The sequence below is a fragment of the Cervus elaphus genome, chromosome 23, assembly GCF_910594005.1.
Source record: "Cervus elaphus chromosome 23, mCerEla1.1, whole genome shotgun sequence".
NCBI lineage: Eukaryota > Metazoa > Chordata > Mammalia > Artiodactyla > Cervidae > Cervus > Cervus elaphus.
The window spans coordinates 42,517,179-42,533,689 of record NC_057837.1 but is presented as its reverse complement, the minus strand read 5'-3'; the positions used below and the strand labels follow the sequence as shown (position 1 = coordinate 42,533,689).

At 58.2% G+C, this 16,511-nt stretch overlaps 1 protein-coding gene across 1 annotated transcript; it reads right to left on the bottom strand.

Moving 5' to 3' along the window:
- Positions 1-1,042: 1,042 nt before the first annotated feature.
- On the bottom strand, positions 1,043-10,903 carry CST7 (cystatin F). Its single transcript, XM_043882706.1, has 4 exons — positions 10,775-10,903; positions 3,351-3,523; positions 2,431-2,547; positions 1,043-1,467 (listed from the first exon to the last, which is right to left on the bottom strand). The coding sequence occupies exons 1-4, from the start codon at positions 10,842-10,844 to the stop codon at positions 1,390-1,392; spliced, it is 438 nt and encodes a 145-aa protein (XP_043738641.1). The 5' UTR covers positions 10,845-10,903; the 3' UTR covers positions 1,043-1,389.
- Positions 10,904-16,511: the final 5,608 nt, after the last annotated feature.

Genomic DNA, 16,511 nt, shown 5'->3' with positions numbered 1-16,511 from the left:
CGTCACTGCCTTTTATAGGACCGAGGCCTCACGTTGAGGTTCTATCATCAGCATTCGCTCTGTTGTTCTAAAGGGTTTTCACTTGTGCTGACCTCTTAATGATACAAGGAGACTGGCCAAGTCTCACTGGGGAGCTGAGGCTGGGGAGGGACCTGCCCAGAGGTGCAGGTGGCCGGGGGTTGGGGACAGGGTGACCGCCTAGCCCAAGGTCAGACCTACAGGTACCTGGGTCCCTGGCACTGAGGCTGGGCAGCAGTGAGACTTAGCCTTGCGGGCGGTTAGTACACCAGGCTGCAGGCGTTCCTCAGAGCCTGGTCCGTCTGCAGCCCGGGGTAGGGGTGGGGAGGGAGCCTGGAGCCGGATCCCAGAGTCTCCACGGCTGATGGGCAGGGGCAGAGGGCCTGGCAGGGAGGCCGGGGAACATTCAGGGTGGGCTGGCTGGCTGGAGTTTGGTTTTGGTCAGTTTGAGACCTGAGTGTTCCTTCTTAGTGGTAACTGTACGTCTTAGAATCCCGGGTCCTTAACTTGACGTTTTCCTGGTGACACTGAATGAGATGGAGGGCCAGCTTGCCGCTGTCAGAATCATTCTGAGGGCAGAGCCGCCGAGTTTTAACAAGCACGCAGACTGGGTGGCAGTGCGGGCCAGAGGCCCCTGCTGGCTGGCACCCACCCCTGCAGTGAGTGACGCTGTCACGGGCACGGGGTGGGGGGAGCGGTCAGGGTTGGGGGTGCCCTGGAGCAGCTCCCCCAACACCTCTCCATTCTGATGTCCCGTGAGGCCTGTGGGGCAGCGTCCAGGTGGCCCCGTGGTTGTCAGGAAAAGCCTGGCTTTGTGCTCCAGCGCATGTTGGTGCGTGAGGACAGAGGGGAGTTCAGAGCCTGTGTGCTGCGTCAGTCACGGTGGCCCCACGGGGGTGTCCCAAGGCGTTTGGCCCTGGCGCTGGACCTGGGGTTCCCACTGTGCCCCACCGTACGGCGGGCCCTCCCGTCACTGAGCTGCCTTTCCAGTTCTCCCCTCAGTGGGTCAAGCACCAGGCAGAGCTTCAAGGGGGTCAGTTCTTTATTCAGGTTTATTCCTACATGTTCACCTTGGAGGTCGTGACTGAGCTGGTCGGGTCCCTGCCCAGTGCTGGGATGATTATTCAGCCTGAAGGACAGCCCTCTGGGTTTTCCTTGAGGGCCTGGGACCTCAGGGCAGTTGGGTGGGAGGGCCCTTGGGGTCGAGAACCCATGTAACTCGCACCAGAAGACTCGCCCCATCTGTGCAGACCGGCTTCCTGTCCCAGCGACGACGTGGCTGTCCATGGGCTCCTGGTGCCACCATTGTGTTCCTGGCAGGTGCCATTCTCGAGGACGGGTAACAACAGGGACGGAGCTGGAAGGCGGCAGTCAGTGACAGTGGAGCACGGACACCTCGGTGGTCTGCAGCCAGGGGATGACCCAGACTTCAGAGTAGCAGCTGAGGGTCTGAAAGGAGGGGTGGCCTGAGGGTTCCCTTCCTGGAGGCTGCCCACCCCATCAAGGCACCCCCACCCACTGCAGAAGCAGGTTCCCAGTGCCACTGCCTTTGGGGGGCGGTTATGTACTCACGTGTGCTTATGTGCATGTGTTCACATGTGTGCACGTGTGTGTGCACACCCATACATAGGCATGTGTGTGTTCTTTCCTGAAGAGTTCTGTTCCTGCCCTGATTTTATTTTGAAAAACTCAAATCTACAGGAAAGTTGCAAGAGTAATTCAAGAAATGACACTTGGGCTTCCCTGGCAGTCCAGTGGTTCAGAGTCCACTGCCAGCATGGGGGCATGAGTTTGATCCCTTTTAGGTGAAGTTCCCACGTGCTGTGGGGCAACCAAACCCGTGAACCACAACTACTGAGCTTGCGCTTCGCAACGAGAGAAGCCTCCGCAGTGAGAAGGCCCTGCACCATGACTAGAAAGTAGCCCACTTCAGCAACGAAGACCAAGCACAGCCAAAAAGAAAAAAACAGTACATCCTCCACACCTCTATTTACAGATTACCAAGTTTTGCTCCTGGCAACCCACTCTAGTACTCTTGCCTGGAGAACCCCATGGACAGAGGAGCCTGGCAGGCTTCAGTCCGTGGGGTCACAGAGTCAGACATGACTGAGCGACTAACGCTAAGTTCTGCCGCCTCCGCTCTCCCCGAGTGTGTATATATAATTTCTGAATTATGTCAAAGGTGTTTCTGCTCTCCCTGCACCTCCATGCCTTCAGTGTGTGCTCCTGGACACGTGCCTCTGGGAGCGAGGAGGGCTGGGCGTTTGGGACGTCCCGGGGGGCTGCCTCCCACCTTCCAGTGTCAGGGTGGGATCTGGAGCCTCATGGGGAGAGAAGTGCTGAGGGTGACCTCGAGGCTGTGGAGGTGGTTGGGGGGGGTGCGAGGGGCGGGGAGGTGAGACCCCCTCTTACCCACTGCAGGGTGCGGTTGGTCTGGAAGCTGCAATCATCCAGGTTTGCATGCCTGGTCTTCTTGCAGGTAGTTCTGCCGATATCCATGTCCAGCATGAACTTCAGGCCTTTCACTATCTGAGGGGACAGAGGGTGGGCCCGGGACACTGGGTCCAGGACATGGTGAGAGAGGGGGTGAGCTGGGGGCCACCTCCCTCCCTCCAGGCTTGGGCCCAGGTTCCTACAGGCGGTAGGGAGGGAAGACCCCGGTCCCCTGGTCTGGGCCTCTAGGGCCCAGGCACAGCTTTCACCCACGAAGACTGCCCTCCCTCCATGATCCAGGCAGCATTCTGCTCTCGAGTTTGCAATCGCCAGACAATGGGGATAACACAGTCACCTGCCAATCCTGTGCCCAGGGGTTGACCATGAGTGTGTGTCAGCATGCTGGATGGTGTGGGGCAGCATGGGTCCTCGGGTCAGTGGATGCGAAGCTTGTGACTGGCTGCCTTGGGCCCCTGCTTTTAGGGGGTGAGTGACTGTGTCCTGTACCCTCGACCTGTGTTCTCAGGACCCAGGATGAGCCAGGTCTGGCTGCCCCATGGGGTCTCTGTGTGGGGAGCATCAGGCCTCCCATACAAGGTCACTTAGGAGCATGGGGACCTCCCAGGATGTGACGTGTGTGGGGACGGGGCATGGTGGAGGCAGCGTGGCCAGAAGTGCTTTGTGGTTGCGGCATAGCCGCCTGCAGGGAGCTCTGAAGGTGGGTAGCAGTACAGCTTGTGCCCCTGCCCCAGGGGCTGCACTGTCCACCCTGGGGAAGCCTGATCCACTGAGAGATGGTGCTGGCCTTGGAGCCTGATGCAGGTGGCCCCAGGCTGGTTCTGGGAGGTCAGATCTGGTCAGACCTGGCTGCCCTGCGCTGTCACAAGCCCAGACCTCACCTGGACAAGGGCTCTGCTGACGCGGGACTCCCGGAACAAGAAGGCATCGTTGCTGCAGTTGTTGAAGCTCTCAGCGCTGTGTCGGGCCGCCCTGAGGACGTCCGGGTCATTGGTCTTGATGGTCTTGGGAAATCCTGGTTTCACATCTGTCTTAAGGATCTGGGAGCAAAAGTCTGGACGAGAAACAGAACCAGATGAGAACTTTGCTGAGGGGTGGGGCTTGGCCCAGGGATCACGCCTCCCACCTCTGCTCCCAGTGTGGCCCCCATCCATCCACCCCTCCCATCCGACCACCTTGCCTGTCCCTGCCTCCGCTGGCCATATACCCTCCTGGCCCATCTACCCCGAACCTCCTGGTGCATCTCCTGTGCGTCCTCGTGGCTGCCCTGTCCCCAGCCGAGGGCCAGTGTGGTAGGGGGCAGAGAGATGGATAAGAAGAGGTTCTGTCCCTGCCCACCTGGCCCCTTTCAGAAGCCAGGTCATCTCTGACAGTCACAGGAACCTGGACAGCCCCCCAGAGCCTCTGTCAGAATGAGCCCTGGTGTGCAGAGAAGTCGCCCCTGGCCTCCGAGGCTGCCCTCTGGTTCTGACCCCTCCGCTTGTCTCCAGCAAGTGGCTGAGGGGGAAGTGCCTGGAGGCCGTCCATCACTCCCGGGACCCTGGACTGAAACCACCAGGCTGCCAGGTCCCTGGGGCACCCGTGTGCTGCTCCTCTGGAAGTTCAGGAAGCAGGTGGATGGCAGAATTCGTAGTTGGCAGTTCAGGGCTGACTTGATCTCAAGCCGACATTTCTCAGTTTTGCTGCGGTGGTCACAGACTACTTGTGCATTAAAAATTGTGGGGGAGGGAGAACGGGAAGAGGGTTTGGGCGGTAGATTACTTCTCTTTACTAGGAATTCCCCCGATTTTCCTGAAGTCATCTTGTGCCTGAGGTGACCCGGAGCTGTCCCATCCCCCCGGTGCCCAGTCAGCTGTGGTCTTCCTCTGAGTCACGTGGAGTGTGGGGTCCCCGTTTCATGCACAGCCCGTCAGGGCTCAGCTGCGTTCTGGCCGGTGTGGAGGGTCTGTTGGCCTGTGCTGCCTGGAGGGTTACTCTGCCTCCCTTGGCCGTGACCTTGGGGAGCACCTTGAGGATTCAGTGGGGCTGGGGTCAGCACAAGGTGGGCAGGCCGGAGCCACAGACGTGTGGATGAGCTTCCAGGCGTAGAGTGTGGAGAGAAGGGGTCAGTGCTGCCCGGGTCCCTCCTCATAGGGGACTCGCTGGGACTGCAGACTTGGGGTGCTGGGTGTGGGCCCCACTATCAGAGGACACACAGCTCCCTGGTTGTGAAGAAATCTTGACTCCCGGGAGGAAAACCATGCTGTGAGGTCAGCAGCGCATGGGGGCTTCATTCCTCAGGGGCCGGACTGGGGAACAGAGACCCCAAGTCATGAGGCTGACAGGCCGAGAGGACCTTCAACTTGAGCTGGGGGTGGGTGGGGGTTAGGCCCAGTGGGCTGGTTGGGCCGGGGTCCGGGAACCTGGCAGGATGGCCTGTGTGGGTCTGTGTGCTCAGGAGCCCGGGCTGGATGCTGAGTCAGAGATGCTGGAACCTTTCCTGGGGCCGGCCTGTCTGTGGGTTCTGGCAGAGGCTGGGACGTGGCGGACGCCTGGCTTAGCTCTGCAGGGTGATCTTGCCGGGGTGTCACTGATCCCGTGGCTTAGATCGAGGCTCCCGGAGGGGGCTGGTTCCCCCGTTGCCTGAGGTCATCACGAAGCCCTCCTTAGAACTGGGCGTCTGATGTGGCAGCACGCACAGGAGACCCCCACCAGGAGTGAGAACCAGGCCGGCCGGGCCGGCCACATCAGCCCAGCTGAGGGGTGGAGCATGGAAGGGGCGCTGGCCGTGGGCAGAGAAGCCGCCGGCCCCATCTGGGTCTGGGTAGGGTCTCTGTAGGGCCCCTGACCCGCCGTGTGACCCGCTGGCGCCTGTGACAGCCTCTTTGTCAGGGGGACTGGCACTGGCTGCCCGAGCGGGACCCCTCCTGGCAGGTGGGCCCAGCTGGGTCCCTGGTCGAGTCGGAGCTCCGGACGGCTCTGCGAGGCCCGCTCAGCTGGGGGCCTGCTCCACCCTGGTGAGAACGTCCCGGCACGGGATCCTGTCACTGGTCCCCCACCAAGCTCTGTCCCCAGCGTCTCTGAGACTCTCCTTTGCAGTGACCCGGTCCTTGTGATGTCCCACAGAGGCTGGCCGTGCCTGAGGTCTCTGGACATGGCAGCTATGTTGGTTGGCCGTCTGGGCCCTGAGCCCGTGGCTCTGACTCTGGTGCTGGAGAGCTCCTGGCCTGCTGTTGACAACGGGAAGTCCAGTGTGGTTTTCTGTTGGGAGAACAGCTTGATTTCTGCTCATCAGCATAGTCTATAAACAGCAGGAGCACCTGCTGGACAGCCCAGTCTCCCGTGTGTTTATAGATCTACTTCCATGGCTGTCGATTTTTCCTTTGTATGAATCACATATGGTGCCTTTTATGATTATTAGCTTACCTATCTGGTAGGAAACTTGAAAAATATAGAAAAGTATAACAAAAATGTTAGAGCTCACTCTCAGTGTTGCAAAGATAATCACTGTCACCTGTTTTTTAAATAAAATGTATTAAATTTCATTTCACTTGAACTTAACGTGATTGTATTAATAATAACGAAGTGAAACTAGGTGAGGCCAGACCTCTGATGAACGTCCCTCCCAAACGTGTGACGTCAGTTCCTAAGTGATTTCGGTAAAATTACAGAGGTTGTGAGAATCATTGAATTTGGTTTATTTTTGACTACATTTCCTAAAATATAGGCTTCGGGTCACTGAGGCCTTGTCAGCAGAGTAGTTGGAGCAAACGATAGAACCTCATTTTTAGTTTGAAAACGTTGAAAAGTCAAACCTATTTTCAGAACGATTCTTCAAGACATCAACAGGGAAAAGCGGGGGGCAGAATAAGCCCAAGGTGGGGGGGGTCTTCTTCCAGAAGAGAGGCAACCGGGTGGGGGCCAGGGTCCTAGCCAGGTAGTCTGGCCCCCCACCCCCACCGAAGGGGTCCCGGGGGCTGTCTTCCTTGCACCTGTACCCCATCTACAGGGAGAAAACAGGCCTCCAAGAAGTGCAGGGCGGGTTTAACTCCAGGTTTTAAAGCCGCGCTCTTTTTTTCTCTCAAGAAGTATTTCTGGAGGGGTGCTGGGAGTGATGCCGGGGGCTAGGGGGGCACACAGTCCAGAGGTGGGGGGCAGTGATGGTGACAGTGACCTGGCAGAAGAGGCTTCAGGAGGGAGCCAGGTGGGGACCAGTTGGAGGCCCGGGAGGTACGTGGGGGTGGGGGGTGGAGGGTGGGAAAGGAGAGCAGAGAGAGCCCTGAGCTGGAGGCTGGGTGTGGGGCCCGGAACCGGACTGTGACTCATGCTGGTGGCAGGTGGTGGCCTGGTGACGCGGGCTGAGAGGACTACCAGGAGGTGAGGTTGTGAGGAGGAACAAAAGCTCTGCCTCCCACACCCAGGGGCGGTGTGGAGGGAAGTGAGGTCTCCAGATGAGGTGGGGCAATGGGGGCTGCGGCCCAGAGGGGCACAGGGGAGACAGAGGTGGGCAGACTCCTGAGATGGGTGGGCCCCTCACGGCTCTTGGGAGAGAAAGAGCTCTTCAGCTGGTCTGGAAGAAATAACTCAAGCAGCAGGAGATTCGGCAAAGAAGACATGGAGGGGCCAGGGACTTGGGGAGGTTAGGGGGATGGCGGCAGGTGGTGGGCACTGGGTCAGGGGTCTGGCCGCCCCCGGAGACACAGTTGTCATGATACCCGGATAAGCCCCTGGGCAGGAGCGCAAAGGCCTGGAGGGAGGACGGCAGAGGCCCAGCCTTCCTGCGGCCAGAGCAGATGCCCCTGGTGGAGACGGGGTGTCGTCTCAGACCAGGGTAACAGAACTGGGCCCGGATCGGTCATGGGCAGGAACCCGTGTGGGCCCGGCCCCTGGCAGACCCTGCCCACCCGCCCTGACACCGCCAAGGCTGCTCCCACTGACCCCCAGATGGCTCGGACCAGGCCATCCCGGTGAACTCCCCGGCCACTCCCTTCTGTGAAGTCACCCCAGGCCCTTTCAGCGCCGGATACAAGGGAATCTAGGACTCTCTCCTCTCCTGGTGGTGAGAGTGGGAAGCAAAGCATCAAGGAACCGTTCTGATGTTTCTGGCTGATAAGTTAACTTTCCATCAGAATCCAGAGTGACCCCTCCTCCAGTTGCTGTCCTCCCTGCCGGACAACCCCTTCTTCAGAACCAACGCCAGCCTCCCCCCGTGCTCTCAGTGGCCAGGCCCTACGCTCGCCCTCACGGGGTGGGGCACTCCGCTCCCACCAGGAGTGTGTGGGCGCTTCACAGGCCTCTAGGGGTCAGAGCAGGTCCACTGCTGACCAGGTGGACCGGAGCTCAGGGTACGCTGTCCGCAGCCCCGGGAGTGGCAGCAACCATTAACTGTTCCCACGCAGGTTACAGAGGACAGGGTCTGCCCTCGAATCACCACCAAATGTTCAGAAAGCGTCCCGGGAGAGGACAGCAACTTCCTGACAAAGACCAGCTGTAAAATGAATCAGTAGCAAATGTTTTGCATAAACAAACGTCCCTCAACTTACTTTTCTAAAAAATGAAGATACATGGGAGGCACTGAAGCCTGGGACGCTGGCCGTGGTCCACACACTGAAGATGGGGAGGGAGCCGGGCCCTTTGGGGAGTCCGTCCCTCCGGCCTCGCGGTCCTTCTCCGTGGGTGGGTGAGCTGCCCTGCGGGGAGGGGAGTTTCCTGGTGTGGAAGGGCAAGGGGGCTCCTGAGTGGCCCAAGGCTCCCCACCTCTTCCTGTTTCAGGAATGTTCTTCTAGGTGTGCCTGGGAGGGGGGTAACCCGAGAAGAGAACCAGGGTGCCCAGGAGTGGAACACTCTGACGTCTCTGCTGAAGGCCCGTCCCCCACGCCATGTGCCTGGGGGTTTCCTCCTGGTGGTTGCTTCCCTGCCAGCTTCATGGGGCCCTTGTCGTGGGCAGGGCCTGGGGCTCACGCCGGGGGGGAGGGGTCGTGCCCAGGGACTGGGATGCTGGTGTCCATAGTCTGCCTGGAGGTTCACCCCGAGCCATGCCCCCTCATGTGACATCACGTCTCAGTGAGCCGGTGGTTGCCCTTAATTCTGTGGGGCCACACCCACCGGCTGGCTCTGGGGGCTCTCAGGGATGAGTTGCCCTTCGTTTAGGGGGAGTGTGTGTCCCCCGGCACAGACAGGATGCTAGTTAGTCCCAGCCTTAACCCACCAGGACCTGCACAGAGTGAATCCCAGCTCTGTCTCTCAAAGGCTGTGTGGTCTTGGGGAAATTGCTTGACCTCTCTGAGCCTCTCTTGACGGCACCTACCACTCAGGGTTGTGGTGAAAGTACAAGAGACCATCTGTAGGAAGGTCTTGTCACTAATGGGTGTGTAATAGTGTCGCAACTGTCAAATATCAAATATGCAAAATGCATATATGCAGTGGGGGTAAAGGGTGTCCCAGGTGGAAAAAAACCTCAGAATGCAGAGGGTGGGTCAGGGGCCCCCATGCCGAGATGTGGCATTCCCCCCCATGGGATGCAGCCCAGCATGGGCCTCCCTTGTGGACGGTGGTCTCTGGGTGTGCCCAGGTCCTGGGCCCCAGGCCCTGCCCAGGTGGCCTGTGGTGAGAAGCTGGGCCCCTGGGAGCCTGAGTAGGGGGTGCTTCCCAGGAGAGGGGAGAGTCAGCTTGAAAGAGAGGGCTTTCCATTCTCAACTGAAGGCAGAGCAGCTGAGGAAATCAGCGCAGCGGTTTTCTAGGTTCTGAAGGGCTCAGGTCAGCGCAGTTCAGCGCCAGGGGTGGGGAGAAGTCAGGTGCCCAGGGCGTGACAGTGGGGACCCCTGTCCCACCACTGTGGAAGGCTCTGGAATCTGTTCTTGGAGGAGGGCTGTGGTGAGGGCAGACTCGGGGCCAGGGCTGAACTGTCTCTGCCGGACCACCAGCCAGGGCTCTCTAAGCCCCTCACTCTATAGACAGGGCCAGAGGCCTTCGCTGGGCCTGGGCTCCATCACAGCACAGAGGGTCTGTGTGGCGTGGGGGCTGCGGCCAGCAGAGACTCAGGATCTGGGGTTTGGGCGGGAGACTGCCCAGCACCCCAGACCCAGGGGGACTGCCTTTCTTGGGCCACAGCAGCCAGGCTCCTCCTGGGCCTCCGGCGGTCGGGTAATTTGCCCATTTCGTGGACGGTGAGACTGAGGCTCAGACAGGCTCGAGCTCCCAAGGCCTCTGCATGTGAGTTGGATCCTGGGCCCTCCTTCATCTGGGCTGCAGGGCTGTGAGCAGAGCTGACAGGGGAGGGCCCGGCCAGCCAGAGGGGGCACAGCAGGGGCAGGCACAGCACGTCTCTCCCGTGGGGTTTGAGACGGCTGGGTTCAGGGCCAAACCCCGGCAGAGGACAGGCAGTCCCACCCAGGGAAGAGGCCCACGCCCAGTGCCTCTGGGCCAGGATTTCCCTCACCATCCCCTTGTTAGGGGAGGAAGGGAGGCAGCAGGAGCAGCTTAGGGCCGGGGAGGGCAGGAACGCCCATCCCAGTGTGGTGGAGACGTGGGCCCCTCACTCAGGCTTTTCCTTCGGATGGGCACTCGGGGGTCCCAGGCAGACAGATGGCCCAGAGGAGAGGCCCTGTGGGGTTCACAGTGTGCGACCCAGGGGAGGGGACCGCGGCGGGGTGTCTGGTCCCTGTGATCCCCGAGATGGGCCAGAGCCCCAGGCAGTGTCGCCCACTCCCAAGACTGTGACCCCTCCAGGGACTGAGAAGCTCGGGCTGTCTCCTTGTCACCTGCCCGGGCACCTCCACCTGGTCACCTGTGGCCAGGCTTCAGCCTCCTTTGAAGACAGAGGAAGGCAGAGAACAGTTGCTGCCTGGGCACTGACCCCACGCCCTGCACTGCCGCTGGTCATTTCAGCTCCGGCCAACAGCTTCCTTGTGCACGTGGGGCCAGGTGCTCAGGGGCTGTGTGACTGGGTGCGTCACCTACCCTCTCTGGGTCTCATTTCCTGGCGGCTCCCCTCGCCTTCCCCTAGTGGTGGCCTGGCCGGAAGGATAAATGTTCCCCTAGACAAGTCACAGGGCCGCAGTGGAGGCCGGAAGGATGCACTCTCAGAAATGGCCTGACCCTGCGAGCTGTCCCCACGAAGGGGCCCTGGGGGTGGGCCTCCTCTGGGCACCCACAGACACCAGGAATGGCGGGGAACAGAAGGCGGTTCATTGGCCCCCAGAACCCCCAGTATCCCTAAAACCTGTTCCCCACAAAGGCAGCCTCTATGAGGTCCCCTGGAACGTGCCTTGGTGACGTGTGAGCAGCAAGCTCACAGCACCCAGGCAGTGGGGAGATCCCCTCTTACCTGGTGAAGGCTTCCCCAAGACACCGAGGACCAGGCCACAGACGGCCAGCAGCGCCCCGGCAGGGTGCATGGCTGTGCTCAGACTGTGCTGGGCAGGGGTGCCTCCCCGAGGTGGTGGGGGAGCCCCGCCCTGCGAACCGCCTCTCTGGGGCGGGCTGGTGGTTTCTTGCTGTTCACCTCCACATCTCTCAGCTGCAAACTCAACCGCTTCCTTTGTAAGAATTTCCAAACAACGATTATTTGTAGAGGGAGGAGGAAGAAGTGAGAGCAATTAGCAAAACCTCTGCAATTTTCTGCCCTGGAAACACGTGGAAGAGACGTCCAGAGAAAAATGAGCAGGGATTTTCAGAACAGCTGCTCGGGGTTTCTCCTCCAAAGGCCCAGATTCTGGGGTCCGAGTGGCCCCCTGCAGGAGACTGTCCTCCTGGCATGAATGGGCCAGTCTCCCTGGGAAGTGGCCAGAAACCAGGGCGCAGACTGCAGTTCAGAGGAGCCAGGTGAGGAGCAGGGTTTGCTGATGAGTGACTGATCCTCCAACCTTTGGCTCAGAGCTGGCAAAGGAGACGAAGGAACAGGGCCTGGCCCAGTGATCCTGGCACCCTGCCTGAGCGCCCTCTACAAGCCCAACCCATGGTTAGGAGAGGGGCTCTGGAAGCACGAGGCCTGCGGCTCAGCCCCTGAACACCTGGGTGACCTGGGGGCGAGGGTCTCCAAGCCTCAGTTCCTCAATTAGTTTGTGCTGAGGATTTGGGGACATCGTGAATGTAACAGCCCTTGTTATAGCCTGTTAGTGTTAGTTAGTTAGCGTGAGTCTCTCAGTCATGTCTGACTCTTTGTGACCCCATGGACTGTCGCCCACCAGGCTCCTCTGTCCATGTGAGTCTCCAGGCAAGAATACTGGAGTGGGTTACCTTCTCCAGGGGCATCTTCCCGACCCGGGGATCGAACCTAGATCTCCTGCATGGCAGGTGGATTCTTTACTGTCTTAGCCACCAACTACCTGTGCTTTCCCCCAGGTGCGGCAGGGAGTCGGGCTGCCCTGTGCTCATGGCCTTGACCCTGCAGTAACTCAGGGCCCATGGTTACTGCTGCCGGTCCTCAGGGCCAGGGGTCATTCCCACTTTCAGAAGCTCTGGGGAAGGGGGGCTCAGAGTGGTTATGGGATCTGCTTACGGCCCATCTCCAGGCCTCAGCCCTGTTGTCTGTGAATGTGGGTGATGGTCTACTTCACCGCCCAGGCCTGTGGGTTAGCAGAGGCCCGGAGATGAGGAAGGAGTGGGGATTACAGTGTGTTACAGGACCTGGGGAAGTGTGTGTGTGTGTACTGTGTATGCATGAGTACCCTGGGGAAGTGTGTGATGTGTGTGTACTGTATTACATGTGTCCTGTGTATGCATGTACACCCCAGGGAAGTGTGTGTGTGTGTTACATGTATGCATGTGCATCCCGGGGAAGTATGTGTGTGTGTATACTGTGTTACATGTGTCCTGTGTATGCATGTGCACCCTGGGGAAGTATGTGTGTGTGTGTTCTGTGTATGCATGTGCACCCTGGGGAAGTGTGTGTGTGGTGTGTGTGTCCTGTGTTACATGTGTCTGTGTTACATGTGTCCTGCGTATGCATATACACCCCAGGGAAGTGTGTGTGTTACATGTATGCATGTGCACCCCAGGGAAGTGTGTGTGTGTGTGTCCTGTGTATGCACATTCAGCAGTCTTTGTTTCAGTCTTGACATGTGTCTGAACGTGAAAGTGAAGTCGCTCAGTTGTGTCCAACTCTTTGTGACCCCATGGACTGTAGCCTACCAGGCTCCCCTGTCCATGGAATTTTCCAGGCAAGAGTACTGGAGTGGGTTGCCATTTCCTTCTCTGAACGTGAACATGTGTCTGAATGTGAACCCATGTGTAAGCATGTGTTTCTGAGTATGAATGAAAGGTGCATATGTTCTTATGAGCAGATGTGTGTAAGTGTGAGTGGGTGTTTTGTATGTACGTTGTGATGTTGGTTTTATGTGTCAACTTAACTGGGCCACTGCGGGCCCAGACACTTGGTCAAGCATCATCCCCTGTGTGTTCATAAGCAATGTTTTTAGAAGGGATCAGCGTTGGAGCCAGTAAACTGACTAAGGCACCCAGCCCTCCTGTGTGGTGGACCTTGTCCAATCAGTTGGAGGCCTGAATACAACAAAGGCTGAGGAATAGGAATCCTCCCTGCTTGCCTGTCTTCCAGCTGGGTCATCTGTCTTCTCCAGACTTCAGACTTGAACTGGGACTGTCCTGGGTCCAGACTTCTCAGCCTCCTTGATCCCACAAGCTAATTCCTTGTGATAAATCCTGCCCCACTGCCTCTGTCTGTCTGGAGAACCTGACTGATACCCTTGGGCAGGTGTCTGTGCGTGTGTATCTGTGTGAGAGTGTATACAACCTGAAGTCTGCCTGTTCACGTGTGTGTCTATGCATGTGTGTGTATCGTGTGAGAGTGTATACAGCTTGAGAGTCTGCCTGTTCCTATGTGTGTGTGTCTATGCATATGTGTGATTGTGTGTAGGTGTGTACATGCACTCTTTCGGCCCCACCTGTGGCCTGGCTGCTGGGGGTCTCGGACTCTGCACTGAGCCCCACTCATTCATTCAGGGCCCATTCATCACTCACCTCCTGCCGCTTCTTCCTGCATGAAGCGTGGTGTGTGGTCCCCTGCTCGGTGTGGTCAGGACTCCCTGCCCCAGATGTAAGTACAGCTTCCTTCTCAGGCTCTACTCCTGATCAGGCTCTGTGAGGGGGGCCCAGGAATGTTCCACAAACCCTCCATGAGACCTTCGGTCTCCAAGGTCAAGCTTTCTGGCCTGGAGGGTCACTGGCATGCATGGTGTCCTTCTGACTTCCACGTCGTGCCCGTTGCTGATTGGCTGGAGCCATCCAGGTCTCAGACTGTCCTTCCCGGGCAGCCCAGCCACATGGCCATGGAGTGAATGGGACACCGGAGCCGTCCTGCGGCTCTCGGGTCCTGAGCTTCCTGCCTTGTGCTGCCCATCTTGGCCATGGCTGGGCTCAGGGAGCCGGGGCTCTGCCTGCAGTGCTGCTGCGTTAGTTCTGATGACAGTGGTGGTGACGATTAGAGGGTGTGTTCCAGCACTGGCTCCATGCCCAGCCATTTTCTAAGCTCCGTCTTTTTAATCCCCACACTGTTTGACAGGGAAACTGAGACACATGGGTTGAGGAGTTGCAGGACATTCTGAAGAGCTGGGGCCCAGGCGAGCAGTGTGGTCTTGGCCACTGTCTTGCACCCCCTGACCCCAACCCTGCCCAAGGGCCCGAGCCGGAAGTGCTGGCAAGCCTACAGACGTCAGCTTGGCCATGGGGATCCCCGATGGTGGCCTGAGGGGGCTGCCATCTGTCCAGCACAACTGTTAGCAAAAGCATTACGAGGCCCTGCAGAGCAGGGAGTATGGGAGCCTTGGGAGTAGTCTGGGGGGGTGTGTGTGTGTGTGTGTGTGACTTTTGTGCACCCAAACAATGTACAGAAGAAACACAAAAACAGATTGCCCCTGGAGAAGATTATCCAATGGTCCTCTGACCCTTTATGTCTGCATGTACTTTATTTTCTAAAGTCCACAGTAGTTGTCTGAATGGACAACAGGAGGGTGCTTTTTGGTCCAAAAAGAGCTGCTGGTCTGAGTGGGGGGCGAGCAGACTTTGTCCACATGGTGGTGCTGTGACCCAAGATACAAGCAGGTCTAGCCTGGCGTTTCCCAGGCTTGGGGCTGGGGCCTGGGGGCTTCCTCCTCTGCTCTGGGACCCCCCTGCTCCTGTCCTCATGTCTGCACTGTTTTGGTGATGGATTTCAGCAGACCTCGGCCCTCTCTGGGGAAACGCAGTTCTTAGCAGGGAGGACTCTGCAGGTCTTCGGCCTGGGGACTCTTCACCCTCCCCAGGCCGGGCCTCATCCTGGGGGAGTTTGGTGCTCGTGGGGGTGGGGTTTCCACACCCAGTGCTACCCACAACCCTTTGTCAAGGCCACGCTTCTGCACTTGGGGGCTGCATGACTGGACACAGCTGCTCCACTAGATCTGGGACGTCCCTGGGGAGATCCCCAGGGGGTGTCTGGAGTCACCTAAGACGCTGACGCCCCGTCTGGACAGATCTCTGCAGGGCTGTTGGCCTGGTGGCTCCTGAAGCGGCAGGCAGAAGCTTCATTGCCTTTTATGAACTAGCCTTCGAAATCACACGGGGTTACTTCTGTCAAAACCACAGACCTGTGCTGTGCTTATCACTCAGTTGTGTCTGACTCTTTGCCACCCCATGGTCTATACAGTCCATGGGATTCTCCAGGCTGGAATACTGGAGTGGGTTGCCATGTCTTCCTCCAGGGAATCTTCCCAACCCAGGGATCGAACCCAGGTCTCCCACATTGTAGGTGGATTCTTTACCATCTGAGCCACCAGGGAAGCCCAAGAATCCTGGAGTGGGTGGCCTATCCCTTTTCCAGAGGATCTTCCTGACCCAGGAATTGAACTAGGATTTCCTGCATTTCAGGCGGATTCTTTACCAGCTGAGCTACGAGGGAAGCAGACTGACTTAGACTTAAAGGACAGGAAACAAAGCCAGCCCCGTCTCTCGGGGCCGGGGTCACTGTAAGAAGAGCGTGGGGGAGGGGACATGTCTGCTTCGGGTGGGTCCAGAGAGAATCAAAGGCTAAACCTCTCTGGAAGGGCCCCTGCCTCCCTGACTTTACCACCTGCTGCAGCTAAGCCTGCAGGTGAAACTTTACCACACCTGTTGCTGCCTGCATGGTCAGGACAGGGCTGTGGGGTGGTGGGGCAGTGGGCCATCGGGCCCCACAGCCCAGGGGTTCTGTTTAGGAGGGGCTGACACCGGCTCTTGGAGTGGGCTCTGATTGGCCCATGTTAGCTCAGTGGGTTAACAGATGGACAAATGACCAAAGGACTTATGTCTGTGGTGGGGGCGGCGGGGGGAGGAAAATGTGTCTTGCTTTATGATCCTGTTCCCCCCTCTTTCTTCATGTACATCAGTTAAGCAGCACATAGCCCCCCAGAGCTGCTGGTAGCCTTCTTGGTATAGGAGGACAGCCTGGCTGAGGAGGAAGTTCTAACGGCAGAATTTTAGAGACTCAGCTATAACAAACTCCTGGATCAAACCCACCCTGAAGCTCATATGCTGCTAGATCTTCCAGTTATGACCGCAGGCACAGTGGGCCTTGACTCCTGGACACTGCCTTACTCGTGGCAGTGCTGTGGCTTCTGTCCAGAGGTCACCTAAAGGCCTGGCTTGGCCTCTGATGCCCATTACATAAGGTTGCCAGTTAAAATGCAGGGTACCCCATAAACTTGAATTTTAAAGAAATTAAAGTAATATTTTGGTATAAGTACAGTGTAATAAAACCTAAGTAGACTTCCCAGGAGGCTCAGTGGGTAAAGAACCCACCCGCCAATGCAGGAGACACAGGTTCAGTCCCAGGGTCGGGAAGATCCCCTGGAGGAGGAAATGGCAACCCACTCCAGTATTCTTGCCTGGGAAATCCCACGGACAGAGGAGCCTGGTGAGATACAGTCCATGGGGTTGCAAGAGTTGGACGTGACTGAGCACACATATTCTAAGTATTGCATCAGGTATACTTACACAATAAAATCATTCACGTCTAAAAGTCAAATTCCGTGTATTTTTATGTGCTAACCCTGGCAGCCCTTCACTCGCTTGGCCTGGTGACCTGGTCAGAAGGA

What these genes read in the sequence shown, in the direction of transcription:
- CST7 (XM_043882706.1), bottom strand. Translation starts at nt 10,844, where the DNA reads ATGCACCCTGCCGGGGCGCTGCTGGCCGTCTGTGGCCTGGTCCTCGGT. An exon ending in CTTGGGGAAGCCTTCACCAG is followed by an intron (nt 3,524 to 10,774) that starts GTAAGAGGGGAT and finishes TTTCTCGTCCAG; the next exon opens with ACTTTTGCTCCCAGATCCTT. An exon ending in CCAACCGCACCCTGCAGTGG is followed by an intron (nt 1,468 to 2,430) that starts GTAAGAGGGGGT and finishes CCCTCCTTTCAG; the next exon opens with ACCCTCAGCTGCTACTCTGA.